The 17,827-nt window shown below is 62.1% G+C and overlaps 2 protein-coding genes across 8 annotated transcripts; both read right to left on the minus strand.

The window, feature by feature from the left end:
- Positions 1–6,773: 6,773 nt before the first annotated feature.
- Positions 6,774–11,735, minus strand: LOC134431349 (sulfite oxidase-like). Its single transcript, XM_063179351.1, has 3 exons — positions 11,526–11,735; positions 8,661–9,836; positions 6,774–7,761 (listed from the first exon to the last, which is right to left on the minus strand). Exons 1-3 carry the CDS (start codon positions 11,730–11,732, stop codon positions 7,507–7,509), a joined length of 1,638 nt encoding a protein of 545 aa, XP_063035421.1. The 5' UTR covers positions 11,733–11,735; the 3' UTR covers positions 6,774–7,506.
- A 1,403-nt stretch (positions 11,736–13,138) lies between these two features.
- On the minus strand, positions 13,139–15,937 carry LOC134431350 (uncharacterized). 7 transcript variants are annotated; one of them, XR_010030966.1, is made up of 6 exons: positions 15,812–15,937; positions 15,714–15,771; positions 15,631–15,673; positions 14,447–15,394; positions 14,265–14,287; positions 13,139–14,219 (listed from the first exon to the last, which is right to left on the minus strand). XR_010030966.1 is itself a non-coding variant. In XM_063179354.1 (5 exons), exons 1-4 carry the CDS (start codon positions 15,840–15,842, stop codon positions 14,531–14,533), a joined length of 996 nt encoding a protein of 331 aa, XP_063035424.1. In that variant the 5' UTR covers positions 15,843–15,937; the 3' UTR covers positions 13,139–14,332; positions 14,493–14,530. The 7 variants fall into 7 exon arrangements, 5 of the variants coding, with proteins under 5 accessions (XP_063035424.1, XP_063035423.1, XP_063035425.1 ...); XR_010030965.1 differs by having other exon boundaries at positions 13,139–14,287; XM_063179354.1 differs by having other exon boundaries at positions 13,139–14,332; positions 14,493–15,394.
- Between the last annotated feature and the right edge of the window lie 1,890 nt (positions 15,938–17,827).

Below are 17,827 nucleotides of genomic sequence, written 5' to 3' on the forward strand. Positions count from 1 at the left end.
TAGTAAAACCCCAGTTCAACCCTAGAAAAATCCAAATGAAATCCCAATTAACCCCCAATTAAACCCCAGTTCAATCCCAGTTAGACCCCAGTAAAATCCCAGTTCAACCCCAGTAAAATCCCAATAAAATCTCAATAAAATCCCAATAAAAAAAATCCCAGGAAAAACAATTCCAGGATATTCTGGGATGAATTCCAGGGCTTTTATTTCTTTTATCTTATTTTATTTTCTTTATCTTATTTTATTTTATTTATTTTGTTTTAATTTTTTGGGGATAAATCCCTGGAAAAAACAACTCCAGGATATTCTGGAATGAATTCCATGGGTTTTATCCTCATTTTATTTTAATTTTTTGGGATAAATCCCAGGAAAAACAACTCCAGGACGTTCTGGGATCAGGCTCCAGCTGCTTTATTCCCATTTTATTTTAATTTTTTGGGATAAATCCCAGGAAAAACAACTCCAGGATATTCTGGGATCAGGCTCCAGCTGCTTTCTCCAGCTTTTATTTGAATTTTTTTTAGGATTTTTTTAATTTCGATCCCAAACTGGAGCAGCTCCCTCGGGAAGAATCCCAAAAACTCCTCCCGGCTCTGCCCTTGGATAACCCCGAAATTCCTGAGGTGGAAAAATCCCAAAAATTCCTCAGGGATCCCAAAGGGAAAATCCCAAATTTTTGAGTCCCCTCTCAGCGGGAAATTTTGGGGTTTTGGGGTGAAATTCCCTCAAAATTTCAGGGAACGGGAGGAGATTTTAGATGGAAAATTCCCCAAAATTTTCCCAAAAAAAATCCCCAAAAAAAGACCAGGAATTGGGGAGGGGGAGCCCAAAAATCAGGGACCCCCCCCCACCAAAAGGGAAAAGGACCCCCCAAAAAAATCAAGGGACCCCCCCAAAAATCAGGGACCCCCCCCAAAAGGGAAAAGGAACCCCAAAAATCAGAGACCCCCCCTAAAAGGGAAAAGGACCCCCCAAAAAAATCAAGGGACCCCCCCCAAAAATCAGGACCCCCCCCCAAAAGGGTCAAGGACCCCCCAAAAATCAGAGACCCCCCCCCAAAAATCAGGGACACCCCCTAAAAGGGAAAAGGACCCCCAAAAAAATCAAGGGACCCCCCAAAAAATCAGGAACCCCCCTAAAGGGGACCCCCTCAAAAAATCAAGGACCCCCCCCCAAAAATTAGAGACCCCCAAAATCAGAGACCCCCCCAAAAAATCAGAGCCCCCCCCCAAATTAGAGCACCCCTAAAAGGCACAAGGACCCCCCCCCAAAAATCAGAGACCCCAAAAATCAGAGACCCCCCCCAAAAAATCAGAGCACCCTAAAAGGCACAAGGACCCCCCCAAAAATCAGAGACCCCTAAAAGGGACAGGGACCCCCCCCCAAATACAGCTGAGACCCCCCCTCAATTACAGCCCAAAAATCAGAGACCCTCTCCAAAAAATCAGAGCCCCCTAAAAAGCACAAGGACCCCCCCAAATATCAGAGACTCCAAAAATCAGAGACCCCCCCAAAAAAATCAGAGCACCCTAAAAGTCCCAAGGACCCCCCTAAAAATCAGAGACCCCCCCAAAAAAAAATCGGAGCACCCTAAAAGGCACAAGGACCCCCCTCCCAAATACAGCCGAGACCCCCCTCAATTACAGCCCAAAAATCAGAATCCCCTAAAAGGCACAAGGACCCCCCCCCCAAAAAATCAGAGACCCCAAAAATCAGAGACCACCCCCCCAAAAGAAATCAGAGTCCCCCTAAAAGGGACAGGAGCCCCCCCCCCAAAAAACAGCCTGGACCCCCCAAAAAATCAGGAACCCCCCCTCAAATAGAGCCCAGACCCCTCCCCAATATCAGACACCCCCCTCAAAAATACAGCCGGGAATCCCCCCCAAACACAGCCCTGACAGTGCTGGGGGGACACGACCCCCCCTCAAATAGAGGAGACCCCCCCTCAAATCCAGCACTGAGACCCTCAGGGACCCCTCCCCAAAATCCCCAGAGGGGGACGCGAGCACCCCCAAAATCAGAGCCCGCCAAAATTCCTGAGGGGACACGGAGCCCCCCCTCAAAAAACAGTGCTGACACCCCCGGAGGGACACGACCCCCCCTCAAATCCAGCCCTGACACCCTCAGGGACCCCTCCCCAAATTCCGAGCCCGCCAAAACCCCCTGAGGGTGTCCGGGGTCCGCGCCCCCCCCTCAGAAAATGAAGGGACACGAACCCCCATAATCAGAGCCCGCCAAAATTCCTGAGGGGACACGGAGCCCCCCCCCCCCCCCTTAAAAAACAGCGCTGACACCCCCGGGGGGACACGACCCCCCTCAAATCCAGCCCTGACACCCTCAGGGACCCCTCCCCAAATTCCGAGCCCGCCAAAACCCCCTGAGGGTGTCAGAGGGACGCGACCCCCCCTCAGAAATTGAGGGGAGCGACCCCCCCCAAAAATCAGAGCCCGCCAAAATTCCTGAGGGGACACGGATCCCCCCCCCCCCCCTTAAAAAATACCGCTGACACCCCCGGGGGGACACGACCCCCCTCAAATCCAGCCCTGACACCCTCAGGGACCCCTCCCCAAATTCTGAGCCCGCCAAAACCCCCTGAGGGTGTCCGGGGTCCGCGCCCCCCCCTCAGAAAATGAAGGGACAACGAACCCCCAAAATCAGAGCCCGCCAAAATTCCTGAGGGGACACGGAGCCCCCCTTCAAAAAACAGCGCTGACATCTCCAGGGGGACACGACCCCCCCTCAAATCCAGCCCTGACACCCTCAGGGACCCCTCCCCAAATTCCGAGCCCGTCAAAACCCCCTGAGGGTGTCAGGGGGATGCGAGCGCCCCCCTCAGAAAAGACCCCTCAAGACCCCCCAAAATCCAGACCTGAGGGGAGAAACACGCCCCCTCCCCCCAAAATAACCAGACCCCCCTCAAATCCAGCCCTGAGATCCTCAGGGACCCCTCCCCAAATTCCGAGCCCGCCAAAACCCCCTGAGGGTGTCAGGGGGACGCGCCCCCTCTCAGAACAGCACCCCCAAAAAAACACAGCTGGGGAGACACAACCCCCCCGCAAAAAGAGGAGACCCCCCTCAAATCCGGCCCTGACACCCTCAGGGACCCCTCCCCCAAATTCCGAGCCCGCCAAAACCCCCTGAGGGTGTCAGGGGGGCGCGCCCCCCCTCAGAAGAGCCCCCGCCGCCCCTCCCTCACCCGGACGCCCCCAACCCATCCCGGGGGGTCACCGCGCCCCCCCCCGCCCCCTCCCGGTGCTCGGACACCCCCGTGAGGCCGCGCCTCCCCTCCCCGCCCCGCTCTCTCAGGCCCGGCCCGCGCGGCGCTCGCTCTCACCGGCGGGGCCGCGGCGGGCTCGGGAGGCCCCCCCGGGGCTGGGGGGGGGCGGCGCGGCGGTGCCGGTGCCGGTGCGGGGGGGTCCGGGGGGGTCCGGGCGCGGCGGCGGCGGCGGCTCCTGAGGAGGCCCCGGGGCCCCCCCCCCCCCCGCCCCCGCCACTTCCGGCCCCGCGCCGCGCGCCGAGAGCATCGAGCGGCCGGCAGGGCAAGGGGAGAGCGCCGAGAGAGTCGATGGGGCACGGAGGGCGGGGGGGGGGGGTGAAGAGCGCGGAGAGAATCGAGCGGGGAGTGCCGAGCGAGTCGATGGGGCGGGGGGTTGATAACGGGGATTGATATCGGGGTTGATAACAGGGATTGATAACGGGATTGATAACGGGAGTGAGAACGGGGAGTGAGAATGGGGATTTATAATGGGGATTGATAGCGGGATCAAGAATGGGAGTGAGAGCAGGGATTGATACCGAGGATTGATAAAGGGGATCGATAACGGGGATCAGGGGGTTATTTGGGGTCAGGAGGTTCCTGTGGGGTCACAGGGCCCTATAGGACCAAGGGATCCCATAGGATCAGGGGGTCCCATAGGGTCAGGAGGGTTTTTAGGGTCAGGGGCTTACACAGGGTCACAGGGCCTGTAGGGTCAGGGCATTATTAGGATCAAAGGGTCCCATAGGGTCAAGGGGTCCCATGGGGTCACAGGGCCCTATAGGATCAGGGGATCCCAATAGGATCAGGGGCTTCCATCATGCTATGGGGTCCCATGGGGTCCCAGTGTCCTATAGGGTCAGGGGTCCCAGGGGGTTATTTAGGGTCAAGGGTCCCATTGGTCCCTATAGGGTCAGGGGTCCCAGTGTCCTATAGGGTCAGGGGTCCCAGGGGTTATTTAGGGTCAAGGGTCCCATTGGTCCCTATAGGGTCAGGGGTCCCATTGGTCCCTGTAGGGTCAGGGGTCTCAGGGGTTCCTATATGGTCAGGGGGTTATTTAGGGTCAGGGGGTCCCAATAGGATCAGGGGGTTCCATCATACCATGGGGTCCTATGGGGTCCCAGTGTCCTATAGGATCAGGGGTCCCACAGGGTCACGGGGTCAGAGTCCTATAGGGTCAGGGGTTATTTAGGGTCAGGGGTCCCATAGGTCCCTATAGGGTCTGGGGTCCCATTGGTCCCTATAGGGTCAGGGGGTCCCTATAGGGTCAGGGGTCCCATAGGTCCCTATAGGGTCAGGGGGTCCCTATAGGGTCAGGGGTCCCATAGGTCCCTATAGGATCAGGGGTCCTACGGGGTCACAGGGTCCTATAGGGTCAGGGGTCCCATAGGTTCCTATAGGATCAGGGATACCAGGGGTTCCTGTAGAGTCAGGGGGTCCCTATAGGGTCTGGGGTCCCAGTGTCTCATAGGGTCAGGGGTCCCATTGGTCCCTATAGGGTCAGGGGGTCCCTATAGAGTCAGGGGTCCCATAGGTCCCTATAGGGTCAGGGGTCCTATGGGTCCCTATAGGGTCAGGGGTCCCATGGGTCCCTATAGGGTCAGGGGTCCCACGGGGTCACGGGGTCCTATAGGGTCAGGGGTTATTTAGGGTCAGGGGTCCCAGGGGTCCCTATAGGGTCTGGGGTCCCATTGGTCCCTATAGAGTCAAGGGTCCCATTGGTCCCTATAGGGTCTGGGGTCCCATTGGTCCCTATAGGGTCAGGGGGTCCCAGAACCGCCCCCACCCCCCATCCCCCCCCGCCCTCACTGCCCCAGGAAGGCACCGAACCCATAAAAGTTCCCAAATCTTTATGGCAGGAGGCACTTTCACACATCGGGGTGTAAAACCGGGGCCATAAATCCCCGAGGCCATAAAACCCTGAGGCCATAAAAGTGTGGGGGCCATAAAACCCTGCTGACCTTCGAGCTGTGGGGCTGCAGGAGCCCGCAGGATCCTTCGGGGCCGCAGAAATCTTTGGGGTCACCAGAACCCTTTGGGGTTCATTAAAATCCTCTGGAGTCCATAAAATCTTTTGGAGTCCATAAAATCTTTTAGGGAGCCATAAAATCCTTTGAGGGGCCATAAAAACCTTTTGGGGTCTGTGGATTCTTTGGGGTCTATAAAAACCTTTTGGGGTCTGTGGAACCTTTTGGGGTCAATAGAAGCTGGGGGTCTGCAGGACATTTGGGGTCTGCAGGACATTTTGGGGTCTATAGAACCCATTGGGGTCTGTAAGGGCACTTTGGGGCCATGGAATCCTTTAGGGTCTGTAGGACCTTTTGGGGTCTGCAGGGCACTTTGGGGTCTGCAGGACATTTTGGGGTCTGCAGGACATTTTGGGGTCTGTAGGACATTTTGGGCCATGGAACCCATGGGGGTCTGCAGGACATTTTGGGGTCTGCAGGACTCTTGGGGTCCATAGGACACTTTGGGGTCTGCAGGATCTTTTGGGGTCTCTAGCACATTTTAGGGTCTCTAGGACACTTTGGGGCCATGGAACCCATTGGGGTCTGCAGGACTCTTTGGGTCTGTAGGACATTTTAGGGTCTGTAGGACATTTTAGGGTCTGTAGGACATTTTAAGGTCTCTAGGATATTTTAGGGTCTGTAGGACATTTTGGGGTCTGTAGGACTCTTGGGGGTCTCTAGGACATTTTAGGGTCTCTAGGACATTTTGGGGTCTGTAGGACACTTTGGGGTCTGCAGGACTCTTTGAAGCCATGGAACCCTTTAGGTTCCACACATCCCATTGATCTCCAGGGATCCCTGATGTCCCCAATGTCCCTCAGCAGGTGACGGTGACACTGAGCCAGTGCCAGGCCTTGCTGAGGACCCTGTGCAGGTCCCGGATGTCCCCGATGTCCCCGATGTCCCTCAGCAAGTGACGGTGACACTGACCTGGTGCCAGGCCTTGCTCAGGTTCCAGATGGGCCCCACGGTGTCGGGTTGGACATCGTACCTCTGATGTCCCCAATGTCCCTGCTGTGTACCCGATGTCCCCAATGTCCCCCACACCCCAATGTCCCCAAGGCCCTGATGATGTCCCTCACTTGGTGACGGTGAGGGACCCAGTGCCAGGCGTTGCTCAGGACCCCGCGCAGGTTCCAGATGTCCCCAACGTCCCGATGTCCCTGCTGTACCTGACGTCCCCGATGTCCCCAATGCCCCGATGTCCAGGTGACAGCGTCCCTCACTTGGTGACGGTGACGCTGACCCCGTGCCAGGCCTTGCTCAGGTTCCAGATGGGCCCCACAGTGTCCGGTTGGACGTCGTACCTCTGATGTCCCCAATGTCCCCGATGTCCCCAATGTCCCCAATACTCCGATGTCCCCAATGTCCCCGATGTCCCTGCTGTGTCCCCGATGTCCCCAATACCCCGATGTCCCCAATACCCCAATGTCCCCAATGTCCCCGATGTCCCCAATGTCCCCGATGTCCCCAATGTCCCCAACACCCCAATGTCCCTGCTGTGTCCCCGATGTCCCCAATACCCCAATGTCCCCAACACCCCAATGTCCTTCACTTGGTGACGGTGACACTGACCCGGTGCCAGGCGTTGCTGAGCAGGTTCCAGATGGGCCCCACGGTGTCGGGTTGGACGTTGTAGCTCTGATGTCCCTGGTGTCTGTCCCCAGTGTCCCCAATGTCCCTGCTGTGTCCCCAATGTCCCCAAAGCCCCAATACCCCAATGTCCTGGTGTCCCTCACTTGGTGACGGTGACGTGGTGCCAGGCGTTGCTCAGGACCCCTCTGAGGTTCCAGATGGGCCCCACGGTGTCGGGTTGGATGTCGTACCTCTGATGTCCCCAACGTCCCTGCTGTGTCCCCGATGTCCCCAATGTCCTGGTGTCCCTCACTTGGTGACGGTGACACTGAGCCGGTGCCAGGCATTGCTGAGGACCCCTCTCAGGTTCCAGATGGGCCCCACGGTGTCGGGTTGGACGTTGTAGCTCTGATGTCCCTGGTGTCCCCAGTGTCCCCAATGTCCCTGCTGTGTCCCCAATGTCCCCAATACCCCAAAACCTCAATACCCTGATGTCCCCAAGGATGTCCCTCACTTGGTGACGGTGACACTGACCCGGTGCCAGGCGTTGCTCAGGACCCCTCTCAGGTTCCAGATGGGCCCCACGGTGTCGGGTTGTACCTCTGATGTCCCCAATGTCCCCAAAGCCCCAAAGCCTCAATACCCTGATGTCCCCAAGGATGTCCCTCACTTGGTGACGGTGACGGGGACGCGGTGCCAGGCGTTGCTCAGGACCCCTCTCAGGTTCCAGATGGGCCCCACGGTGTCGGGCTGGACGTTGTAGCTGCGGTCCACGGCCTTGCAGACGATCTCCAGCCGCGCCCCCGCGGGCACCGGCGCCCGCAGCTCCCACAGCGCCCAGGCCCAGCCCCGGCCCCGCTCCGGCCGCGGGCCCAGCTCGGCCTCGCGCCACGTCCGGCCCCCGTCCAGCGACACGTCCACCTGTGAGACAGAGATAATTACCGTGCAGATGGCTAATTAGTGTTAATTAGTGTTAGTTAATTGGCGTTGAGCCGCATCTGGGCCGCTGTCCAGCGACACCTCTCCCTTTCCCCGTTTCTTCCACCCCGTCCCGTTCCCTCATCCTATCCCGCACCCCACTCCCTCCATTTCTCCCCATCCCCGTTTCCCGTCCCTGCCCCATTCCTACCCCATTTCTCATCCCCATTTTCCCCCAATCTCCTTTGCCCCATCCCACTCTCCCATCCCCATTGTTCCCATCCATCCTCCTTTTCCTATCCCATTTTTCCCACCCCATTCCCCATCCCATTCCCATTTGCCCACCCTATTCCCGTTCCCCTTTCCCCCCACCCCATTTTTCCCCCCACCCCATTCCCCCATTCCCCATTTCCATTCCCATCCCCATTCCCCATCCTTGCCCCATTTTCCTCACCCCATTTCCCCCCATCCCCGTTCCCCTCTCCCCCATCCCCATTCTCCCACCCCATCCCCTTTCCCCCCACCCCATTTCCCCCATTCTCGTTCCCATTTTCCTCACCCCATTTCCCCCCATCCCCGTTCCCCTCTCCCCCATCCCCATTCTCCCACCCCATCCCCTTTCCCCCCACCCCATTTCCCCCATTCTCGTTCCCATTTTCCCCCACCCCATTTCCCCCCATCCCCGTTCCCCTTTCTCCCATCCCCATTCTCCCACCCCACCCCATTTCCCCCTCTCCCCTTTCCCCCCACCCCATTCCCCCACTCCCCATTTCCATTCCCATCCCCATTTCCCATCCTTGCCCCATTCCCCTCTCCCCTTTCCCTCCACCCCATTTCCCCCCCGCCCCATTCTCGTCCCCTTTGCCCCCACCCCATTTTTCCCCTCCCCTTTCCCCACTCACCCTGACCACCTCCCTTCCTCCTCCGCTCCACGCGTATCCCTTCACCGTCAGCTCCCCGGCGGGCACGGCCGCTCCGGGCCGGGGCTCGGTGATCGCCGACTGCACCGGCAGCTCCTGGATGGCGGGCGCGGCCCGGAAATCCACGGAATCCCAATCCACGGAGGGACAGAAGCCCTTGTAGTCGTTCTGCTGCCAGTGGCTCGGGCTCTCCTCGGGCGACACCGCCACGCTCCGCAGCCACTTCACGCTCCGCGCCCCGACCACGCCGGGCACCACCACGCGCACCGGGAAGCCGTGATCCCGGGGCAGCTCCCGCCCGTTCATCTCGTACGCCAGCAGCACCTCGGCGTCGGCGCTCAGCGCCCGTTTTAACGGGATGGACGCTCCGTACGGCGTCCCCGAAGCGTCCGCGTCCAGCCCTTCGAAGCACACGTGCCACTCGCCGTTCTCGGCGCCGTCGCGGACACCGGCGGCCAGCAGCACGTCCCGGAGCCGCGCCCCGCCCCAGCGCGCCGTGCTGATGGCACCGATATCCCACGCCAGCCCTTTGACCGGGCGGACCCGGCTCATCTCGGACCTCCGGTTACCGGCGCACTGCAGCGTGGCCGTCACCTCGTGCTTCGGGAAGCGCCGCCGCAGCTCCGACAGCGACAGCGACAACGCGCGGCCGCCGGGCCCCTCCACGCGCAGCCGGTAGGACGCCGGTTCCACGGCGGGCACCGGGAGGTGGTTGCGGGTGAAGAAGAGCTCGTTGGGCGTCAGGAAGCTCTGCGTGAGCAGCTCCGGGGGCGGCTCGGCGTTGAAAGGCTTCAAGCTGTTCACCCGCAGCGCGGGGTGGCGCGGGGGGTCCCCGGCGAACGGGTCCGCGCTGTCCGCCGGCGGCGGCGCCGCCTCCTCGGGGCTCAGCTCGCCCACTTTGTAGTCGCGGAGCAGCTCCAGGACGTGGGGCTGGCTGTGCACGGCGTAGAGAGCCCAGAAAGGCTCCAGGGCCCCGCCGGCCGCCAGCAGGATCTTGTCCGGTCCCCCCGGGTGCAGCTCCACGAATTCGGTAACGTCGAACACGTCGGTGCCGTAGGTGACCCACACGCGATCCGCCGGGGTGCGGTGCTGCGCCACCTCCGCCCGCGTGTAACGGGGGAACGGCGGGGCGGGGGCGGCCTGGGCGGCCTGGGCGGTCTGCGGGCACCGGGAGGGTCAGCGGGACCCAGCCGTGATCCCGGTGTCACCCCGGTCCTCTATCTCCCTGTCCCGGTGTCACCCGCGCCCGGGATCCCGGTGTCACCCTGTCCTGGATCCCGGTGCCACCCCTGCCCCCGTATCCCGCTGTTCTGGTGTAACCCTGCCCGGTGTCCCGGTGTCACCCCTGTCCCGGTGTCACCCTTGTCCGGGATCCCGGTGTCCCGGTGTCACCCCCGCTCCTGTCCCGGTGTCACCCCTGCCCGGGATCACTCTGTCCCGGTTTCACCCTTGTCCCGGTGTCACCCCTCCCCACGATCTCCTGGTGCTGGTGTCACCCCTGTCCTGGTGTCACCTCTGCCCCGAGATCCCGCTGTGCTGGTGTCACCCTATCCCGGATCCCTCAGTCCCGGTGTCACCCTGTGTCCCGGTGTCACCCTGTCCCCGGGATTCCCCTGTCCCGGTGTCACCCCTGTCCTGGGATCCCGGTGTCACCCCTGCCCCGGGATACCCTGTCCCGGTGTCACCCCTGTCCTGGGATCCCGGTGTCACCCCTGCCCCGGGATACCCTGTCCCGGTGTCACACCTGCTCAGGATCTTCCTGTCCGGGATCCCGATGTCCCGGTGTCACCCCGCTTCTGTCCCGGTGTCACCCCTGCCCGGGATCCCCCTGTCCCGGTGTCACCTCTGTCCCGGTATCAGCCCCGCTTCAGGATCTCTCTTCCCTGGTGTCACCCCTGTCCCGATGTCACCCCCTTTGCCGGGATCCCGCTGTCCCGGGATGCCCCCGTCCCGGTGTCAACTCCTCTTCAGGATCCTCCTGTCCCGGTGTCACCTCCACCCCCGTGTCACCCTGTCCCGGTGTCACCTCCACCCCCGTGTCACCCTGTCCCGGTGTCACCTCCACCCCCGTGTCACCCTGTCCCGGTGTCATCCTGTCCTGGGATTCCTCTATCCCGGTGTCACCCCTGCCCCCGGATCCCGCTGTCCCCGTGTCACCCCTGCCCCGGATCTTCCTGTGCCGGTGTCACCCCTGTCCCGGTGTCCCCCCCTGTCCCGGTGTCCCCCCCTGTCCCGGTGTCACCTCCGCCCCGGTGTCACCCCTGTCCCGGTGTCACCCCTGTCCGGGATTCCTCTGCCCCCGTGTCACCCCTGCCCCGGATCCTCCTGTCCCGGTGTCACCCCTGTCCCGGTGTCACCCCCGCTCCAGGATCTCCCTGTCCCGGTGTCACCCCCCCGCCCCGGGATCCTTCCCCCGGTGCCACCCCGTCCCCAGGATGTCCCTTTCCTGGTGTCACCCTGTCCCGGATTCCTCTGTCCCGGTGTCACCCTGCCTCGGGATGCCCCGCTCCTGGTGCCACCCCGGTTCTGGGTTCCCGCTGTCCCGGTGTCACCCCGGTCCCGGTGTCACCCCCTGCTCGGGATCCCTTTCCCGGTGCCACCTTTTCCCCTGGTGCCACCACCCCCGTTCTGGGTTCCGCTGTCCCGGTGCCACCCCCTTCCCCCGGGATCCACCCCCGCTGCCACCCCCCCTCCGTTCCCGCTGTCCCGGTGTCACCTCTCCCCGGGATCCGCCCCTCCGGTGCCGCCTCCCGCCGGGATCCAACCCCACCCCGGTGTCCCCGGCACGGGGACGGACCCCGAGCTGCGCCCGCCCCTCCCGGTGCCACCGCCCCCGGTGTCGCTCACCCTCCGCCGCCGCTCTCCGTAGGCCACAACGACTCCGAGCCCGAGCAGCGCCGCCAGCACCGGGGCCGCTCCTCGGTGTCCCCCCGGTGCCGCTCCTCGGTGTCCCCCCGGGTTCCCTTCCCGGTGTCCCCCCGGTGTCGCTTCCCGGTGTCCCTCCGGGGCCGCGCTACCGGCGGCCAACCGGGAGCAGCCGCGGGGCAGCCGCATCAGCGGCGGGAGCCTGCGGGGACAGCGGGGTCACAGCGGCCCCGGGACACCGGGGGGACACCGGGGGGACACCGGGAGCCCCCCGTTCCTACCTGCGGCCGGCCATGGCCCGGAGCAGCAGCATCGCGGCGGCGGCGGCGGGACGGGAGAGCGCGGCTGGGGCGGGCACCGGACACCGGGTACCGGGAAACGGCTCCGGTGGCGCTGCCGGGGAAAGCGAAAATCAGCGGCTCTGCTGCGACACAACCGCGCTCGGTTTCCGCTGCGCTTCTGCCCTTCCGTGACCCCAGCACCGTTCCCAGCCCGGTGCCCGGTGTGTCCCCACCCAGTCGGTGCCGGTTGGTCCCGGTGTTTCCCAGCTCCATCCCGGTCCCCGTTGTCCCCAGCCCGCTCGGTCCCGGTTGTCCCCTCCCCAACCCTGTCCCGATCCCGGTCCCGGTTTTTCCTGCTCCCAGCGCCATCCCGGTCCCGGTTGTCCCCTCCCCAACCCCATCCTGGTCCCCGTTGTCCCCTGCCCGGTTGTTCCCGGTTTTTCCCAGTTCCATCCCGGTCCCCGTTGTCCCCTCCCCCAGCTCCATCCCGGTTCCGATTTTCACTTTCCCCGCCGCCATCCCGGTCCCGGTTCTCCCCTCCCCAGCCGCCATCCCGGCTCCGGTTCTCCCCTCCCCAGCCCCATCCCGGTCCCGGTTGTCCCCGCCGTAGGCCGAGGCCACCCCCGGTTGTCCCCAAACCGCCTCCCGGTCCCGTTGTTTTCTCGCAGCCCCAACGGGTTCCCGCTTTTCCCTCCCTCAGCCCCACCCCGATCCGGTTTTCCCGCCCTGTTCCCATCCCGGTTTTTCCCTCTCCCGGTTGTTCCCGCTCCCGGTTGTCCCCGCCGCGCACCTGCGTAACGGTTCCGGTCCCGCGATGTCGCCGTGGGCGCGGCCCCTTTAAGAGGGGGGCGATGGGCGTGGCCTCGAGGAGAGCGCGACTCGCCTGGCCACGCCCCTCTGTTTACTTTAACGGGGGCCCAGTGGGCGTGGCCTCGCTCAGGGTGGGCCCCACCACCGCCGGTTTAAAACGGCAACACCACGCCAACCACCGGGGGTCTTCAAGCGGCCCCGCGGATTTAAAGGGGCAGCGCAGCCCGAAATTCCCGCTGGGAATTTGGGGGAAAAAAAACGGGAAAAAAGGGAAAAAACCGGGAAAAAATAGGAGCCAGCAGGCAGCTGTGAACTCTGATAAGCGTTATCAGGGCAGGGCCGCGAGCTGGCAGCGGCTGCTGGCACCGGGTGGCGCCGGTGTTGTCGCCTGTCCCCTCCCTTGGCACACAAAAAGTTGGGAATTTTCGCTTTTTTGGGATTTTTCCTGTTTTTTTTTTTGTCCTTGTTGTTTTTTTTTTTACTTTACATTAAATACACGGTAAATCAGCGCCCCGAGGGTGTGGCCACCACGATTGTTATTTCACGGCGAGGGAGGAGCTTCCCAAAGCGAGGAGAAAAAAACAACGGAAACGAACCGAGGAGAGAAAGAAAATCCGAGGGGAAAAGGCGGAAAAAGAGAGAAAAAAAGGGAAAAAAAGGAGAAAAAAAAAAAAAAAGGAAATAAAATAAAACAAAAGGGTGGCAGGAGCTGCGGTGTCACCGTTTGGGTCACCACTTTGGGGACAGCGATGTCACCAAGTGCAGAGGCTTTGGAGCACTGGGAATGTCCCCAAGGTGGCCCCGGGAATGTCCCCAAAGTGGCCTTGGGAATGTCCCCAAAGTGGCCTCAAGGTGGCCCTGGGAATGTCCCCAAGGTGGCCCCGGGAATGTCCCCAAAGTGGCCTCAAGGTGGCCCTGGCAGTGTCCCCAAGGTGGCCCTGGGAATGTCCCCAGTGTCCCAAGGTGGCCCTGAGGTGGCCCCGGGAATGTCCCCTAAGTGTCCCCAAGGTGGCCCCAGGAATGGCCCTCAGGTGTCCCCAAGGTGGCCCCGGGAATGTCCCCAAAATGGCCTCGAGGTGGCCCCAGGAGCGTCCCCAAAGTGGCCTCGGGAATGTCCCCAAGTGGTCCCCAAGGTGGACCCGGGAATGTCCCCAAGGTGGCCCTGAGGTGGCCCTGGGAGTGTCCCCAAGGTGGCCTTGGGAGTGTCCCCAAGATGAACCTGGGAGTGTCCCAAAAGTGTCCCTGGGAATGGCCCTGAGGTGTCCCCAAGGTGGCCTTGGGAGTGTCCCTGGGAGTGTCCCCAAGGTGTCCCCAAGATGGCCCTGGGAGTGTCCCTGGGAGTGTCCCCAAGGTGTCCCCAGGGGTGGGGACAGGGCAAGGACCCAGCGGGCTCTGTCACCACCCTGGGGACACCAATGTCACCAAGTCCAGAGGCTCTGGAACAGTAGGAATGTCCCCAGAATGTCCCCAAGGTGGCCCGGGAATGTCCCCAAGGTGGCTCTGGGAATGTCCCCAAGGTGGCTCTGGGAATGTCCCCAAGGTGGCCCCAGAATGTCCCCAAGGTGGGCCCAGGAATGTCCCCAAGGTGACCCTGGAAATGTCCCCAAGGTGTCCCCAGAATGTCCCCAAGGTGGCTCTGGGAATGTCCCCAAGGTGTCCCCAGAATGTCCCCAAGGTGGGCCCAGGAATGTCCCCAAGGTGACCCTGGAAATGTCCCCAAGGTGACCCTGGAAATGTCCCCAAGGTGGGCCCAGGAATGTCCCCAAGGTGACCCTGGGAATGTCCCCAAGGTGTCCCCAGAATGTCCCCAAGGTGACCCTGGAAATGTCCCCAAGGTGGCTCTGGGAATGTCCCCAAGGTGGCTCTGGGAATGTCCCCAAGGTGTCCCCAGGGGCTTCATCCGGGACCGGCTCCCTCCACCCCACAGCCGCCACCCCCCGTGCCCGAGGGGACAATTCTGGGTGTCCCCAAGTCGGGGTGTCCCCAAATCCTCAGGTGCCACCACTTTGGGGTGTCCCAGATTTTGGGGTGTCCCCACTCGGGTGGCAGCACCCCAGGTGTCCCCTGGACAGGGTTGGGGACACCGAGGGCGCAGAAGGGACAAGGACAAAGGGACAAAGGGCAGGGGGTGGCCCTGCTGTCCCCTCGCTGTCCCCTCGCTGTCCTCTCACTGCCACCCTGGGGACACGGGGACAGAGCCAGGGCACGTCTGAGCGTGAAGGGCAAAGAGGGACAGGGACAAACTGGGGACACTGGGAGGGGACTGGGGACACCCGAGGGGTGGCCCTGGCTGGGAACACCTGGGGACATCGAGGCCACCACAGAGGGGACATTGGGGCCACCACGGCTGGGGACACTTGGGGACATCGAGGCCACCACTGGGACCGCTGAGGGGACATCGGGGCCACCACAGAGGGGACATTGAGGGGACATCGGGGCCACCACAGAGGGGACATCGGGGCCACCAGAGAGTGGACATTGAGGGGACACTGAGGGGACATTGGGGCCACCACAGAGGGGACATTGAGGGGACATTGAGGGGACATCGGGGCCACCACAGAGGGGACATCGGGGCCACCACAGAGGGGACATTGGGGCCACCAGAGAGTGGACATTGAGGGGACACTGAGGGGACATTGGGGCCACCACAGAGGGGACATTGAGGGGACATTGAGGGGACATTGAGGCCACCATGGCTGGGAACACCTGGGGACATTGTGGCCACCACTGAGGGGACATCAAGGCCACCACTGGGACGAGCTGGGGGATGTCACCTGGGGGACATTGAGGCCACCACCAGGATCATTGAGGGGACATTGGGGCCACCATGGCTGGGACATCAAGGCCACCACTGGCACCACCTGGGGACGTCACCTGGAGGGCCACCATGGCTGGGACGCGTGGGGGACATCATGGCCACCACTGGGACCACTGAGGGGACATTGTGGTCATCACTGGGATCATTGAGGGGACATCGAGGCCACCATTGGGACCACCTGGGGGACGTCACCTGGGGGGTGACCATGGCTGAGGACACTGAGGGGACATCCCTGTGGACTGACCACGGCCAGGATCATTCAGGGGACATCCCTGGGAGGTGACCATGGCTGGGGACACTGAGGGGACACCCCTGTGGAGTGACCATGGCCAGGATCATTCAGGGGACATCCCTGGGAGGTGACCATGGCCAGGGTGACCATGGGGACATCCCAACAAAGCCACCCCAGCTCCCACAGCAGTGTCCCCCCAGTGTCCCCTCAGTGTCCCCAAGCACTTGGGCTCTCACACGGTGCCACCACAGCTCCTGTCCCACCAAAACCCCCCAGAGACCCCCAGGGGGGCTCCTGGGACCCCCAAATCCCAGGGTCAAGGTGGATCTAGGAGGGATCTGGAGGAATCTGGAGGAATCTGGGGGGGATCCAGGAGGATCTGGGGGTGTCCACGAGGGATCCACAGGGGGCTCTGGGACCCCCAGATCCTGGGATCCAGGAGGACCTGGGGGGGGATCCAGGAGGGATCCATGGGGAGCAACCAAAACCCCCCAGAGACCCCTGGGGACCTCCTGGGACCCCCAAATCCCGGGGTCAAGGTGGATCTAGGAGGGATCTGGAGGAATCTGGGGGTGCCCAGGGGGGATCTGGGGGTGTCCAAGCGTCCGAGGCCCCGCGGGGTCCCCGAGAGTCCAGTCCTGGACACGGTGCCACCAGAGAGGGATCTGAGGAGATCTGAGGAGATCTGAGGGATCCAGGAGGGGCTGGTGGAGCCAGGAGGGACCTGGTGAATCCAAGAGGGATCTGGTGGAGCCTGGAGGGATCTGGAGGATCCTGGTGGAGTCTGGAGGATCCAGGAGGGATCTGAAGGATCCGTGTGAAATCTGGAAGGTCCAGGTGGGATCTGGAGGATCCAGGAGGGATCTGGGGGGTCCTGGTGGAGTCTGGAAGGTCCAGGTGGGATCTGGAGGATCCTGGTGGAGTCTGGAGGATCTGTGTGAGATCTGGAGGATCCAGGAGAAGTGTGGAGGATCCAGGTGGGATCTGGAGGATCCTGGTGGAGTCTGGAGCATCTGTGTGACTTCTGGGGGACCCAGGAGGGATCTGAAGGACCTGTGTGACATCTGGAAGGTCCAGGTGGGATCTGGAAGGTCCAGGAGGGATCTGGTGGAGCCAGGAAGGATCTGGAGGATCCTGGTGGGATCTGGAGGATCCAGGAGAGATGTGGAGGATTCAGGAGAGATGTGGAGGATCCAGGTGAAATCTGGAAGGTCCAGGTAGATCCAAGTGGGGCCTGGTGGAGCCAGGAGGGATCTGGTGGAGCTGGGCAGGATCTGGAGGATCCAGGAGGGATCTGGAGGACCCTGGTGGAGCCTGGAAGGTCCAGGTGGGGTCTGGAGGATCCAGGAAGGTTCTGGAGGAGCCAGGAGGGATCTGGCGCCGAGGTGGAGCTTTGGAAGATTCAAAAAGTGCTGGGAGAGAGCTCAGGGAGAGTCCCGAGGTGGAGCTGGGATCTGGTGGGATCCAGGCTGAGGTCTGGGCTGGATCCCTCAGCTGCTCCAGCACTGGCTGTGGCCCTGGGAGCTGGAGCTGGGCTCAGTCCTGGGGGATCCTGGCTGGGTTTGGGCTCAGTCTTGGCTGGATCCCAGCTGGATCTGGGCTGGATCCCAGCAGATCCCTCAGTTCCTCCAGCACTGCCCACAGCCCTGCTGGGGGGCTCTGGGCTCAGTCCTGGTGGGTCCTGGCTGGATCTGGATTCAGTCTTGGCTGGATCCCAGCTCTGATCCCGTGGATCCCTCAGTTGCTGCAGCACTGCCCACGGCCCTGCTGGATCTGGGGTCAATCCTGGTGGATCTGCGTTCAATCCTGGTGGATCCTGGCTGGGTTTGGGCTGGATTTGGGCTCAATCTTGGCTGTGATCCCAGCTGGATCTGGGCTGGATCCCAGCAGATCCCTCAGTTCCTCCAGCACTGCCCATGGCCCTGCTGGGGGGCTCTGGGCTCAGTCCTGGTGGGTCCTGGTTGTGATCCTGGGTCGATCCCAGTGGATCCTGGCTGGATTTGACCTGGATCCCAGTGGATCCTCAGTTGCTGCAGCACTGCCTGCGGCCCTGTGGGCTCTGGGTTCAATCCTGGTGGATCCTGGCTGGGTTTGGGCTGGATCCCAGTAGATCCCAGTGGATCCCTCAGTTGCTGGAGCACTG

This window comes from Melospiza melodia, chromosome 31, assembly GCF_035770615.1.
Source record: "Melospiza melodia melodia isolate bMelMel2 chromosome 31, bMelMel2.pri, whole genome shotgun sequence".
Taxonomy (NCBI): Eukaryota; Metazoa; Chordata; class Aves; order Passeriformes; family Passerellidae; genus Melospiza; species Melospiza melodia.

Bases quoted from the DNA above. Each gene is read 5' to 3' on its own strand.
- LOC134431349 (XM_063179351.1), bottom strand. From the start codon at position 11,732: ATGCGGCTGCCCCGCGGCTGCTCCCGGTTGGCCGCCGGTAGCGCGGCC. The intron at 9,837-11,525 runs GTGAGCGACACC...CGGTGCCCGCAG, and splicing joins ACGGAGAGCGGCGGCGGAGG to ACCGCCCAGGCCGCCCAGGC. The intron at 7,762-8,660 runs GTGAGTGGGGAA...TCTGTCTCACAG, and splicing joins GAGGAAGGGAGGTGGTCAGG to GTGGACGTGTCGCTGGACGG.
- LOC134431350 (XM_063179352.1), bottom strand. From the start codon at position 14,534: ATGAAGCCCCTGGGGACACCTTGGGGACATTCCCAGAGCCACCTTGGG. The intron at 13,556-13,665 runs CTGAGGGCCATT...CCTTGGGGACAC, and splicing joins CGGGGCCACCTTGGGGACAC to TGCCAGGGCCACCTTGAGGC.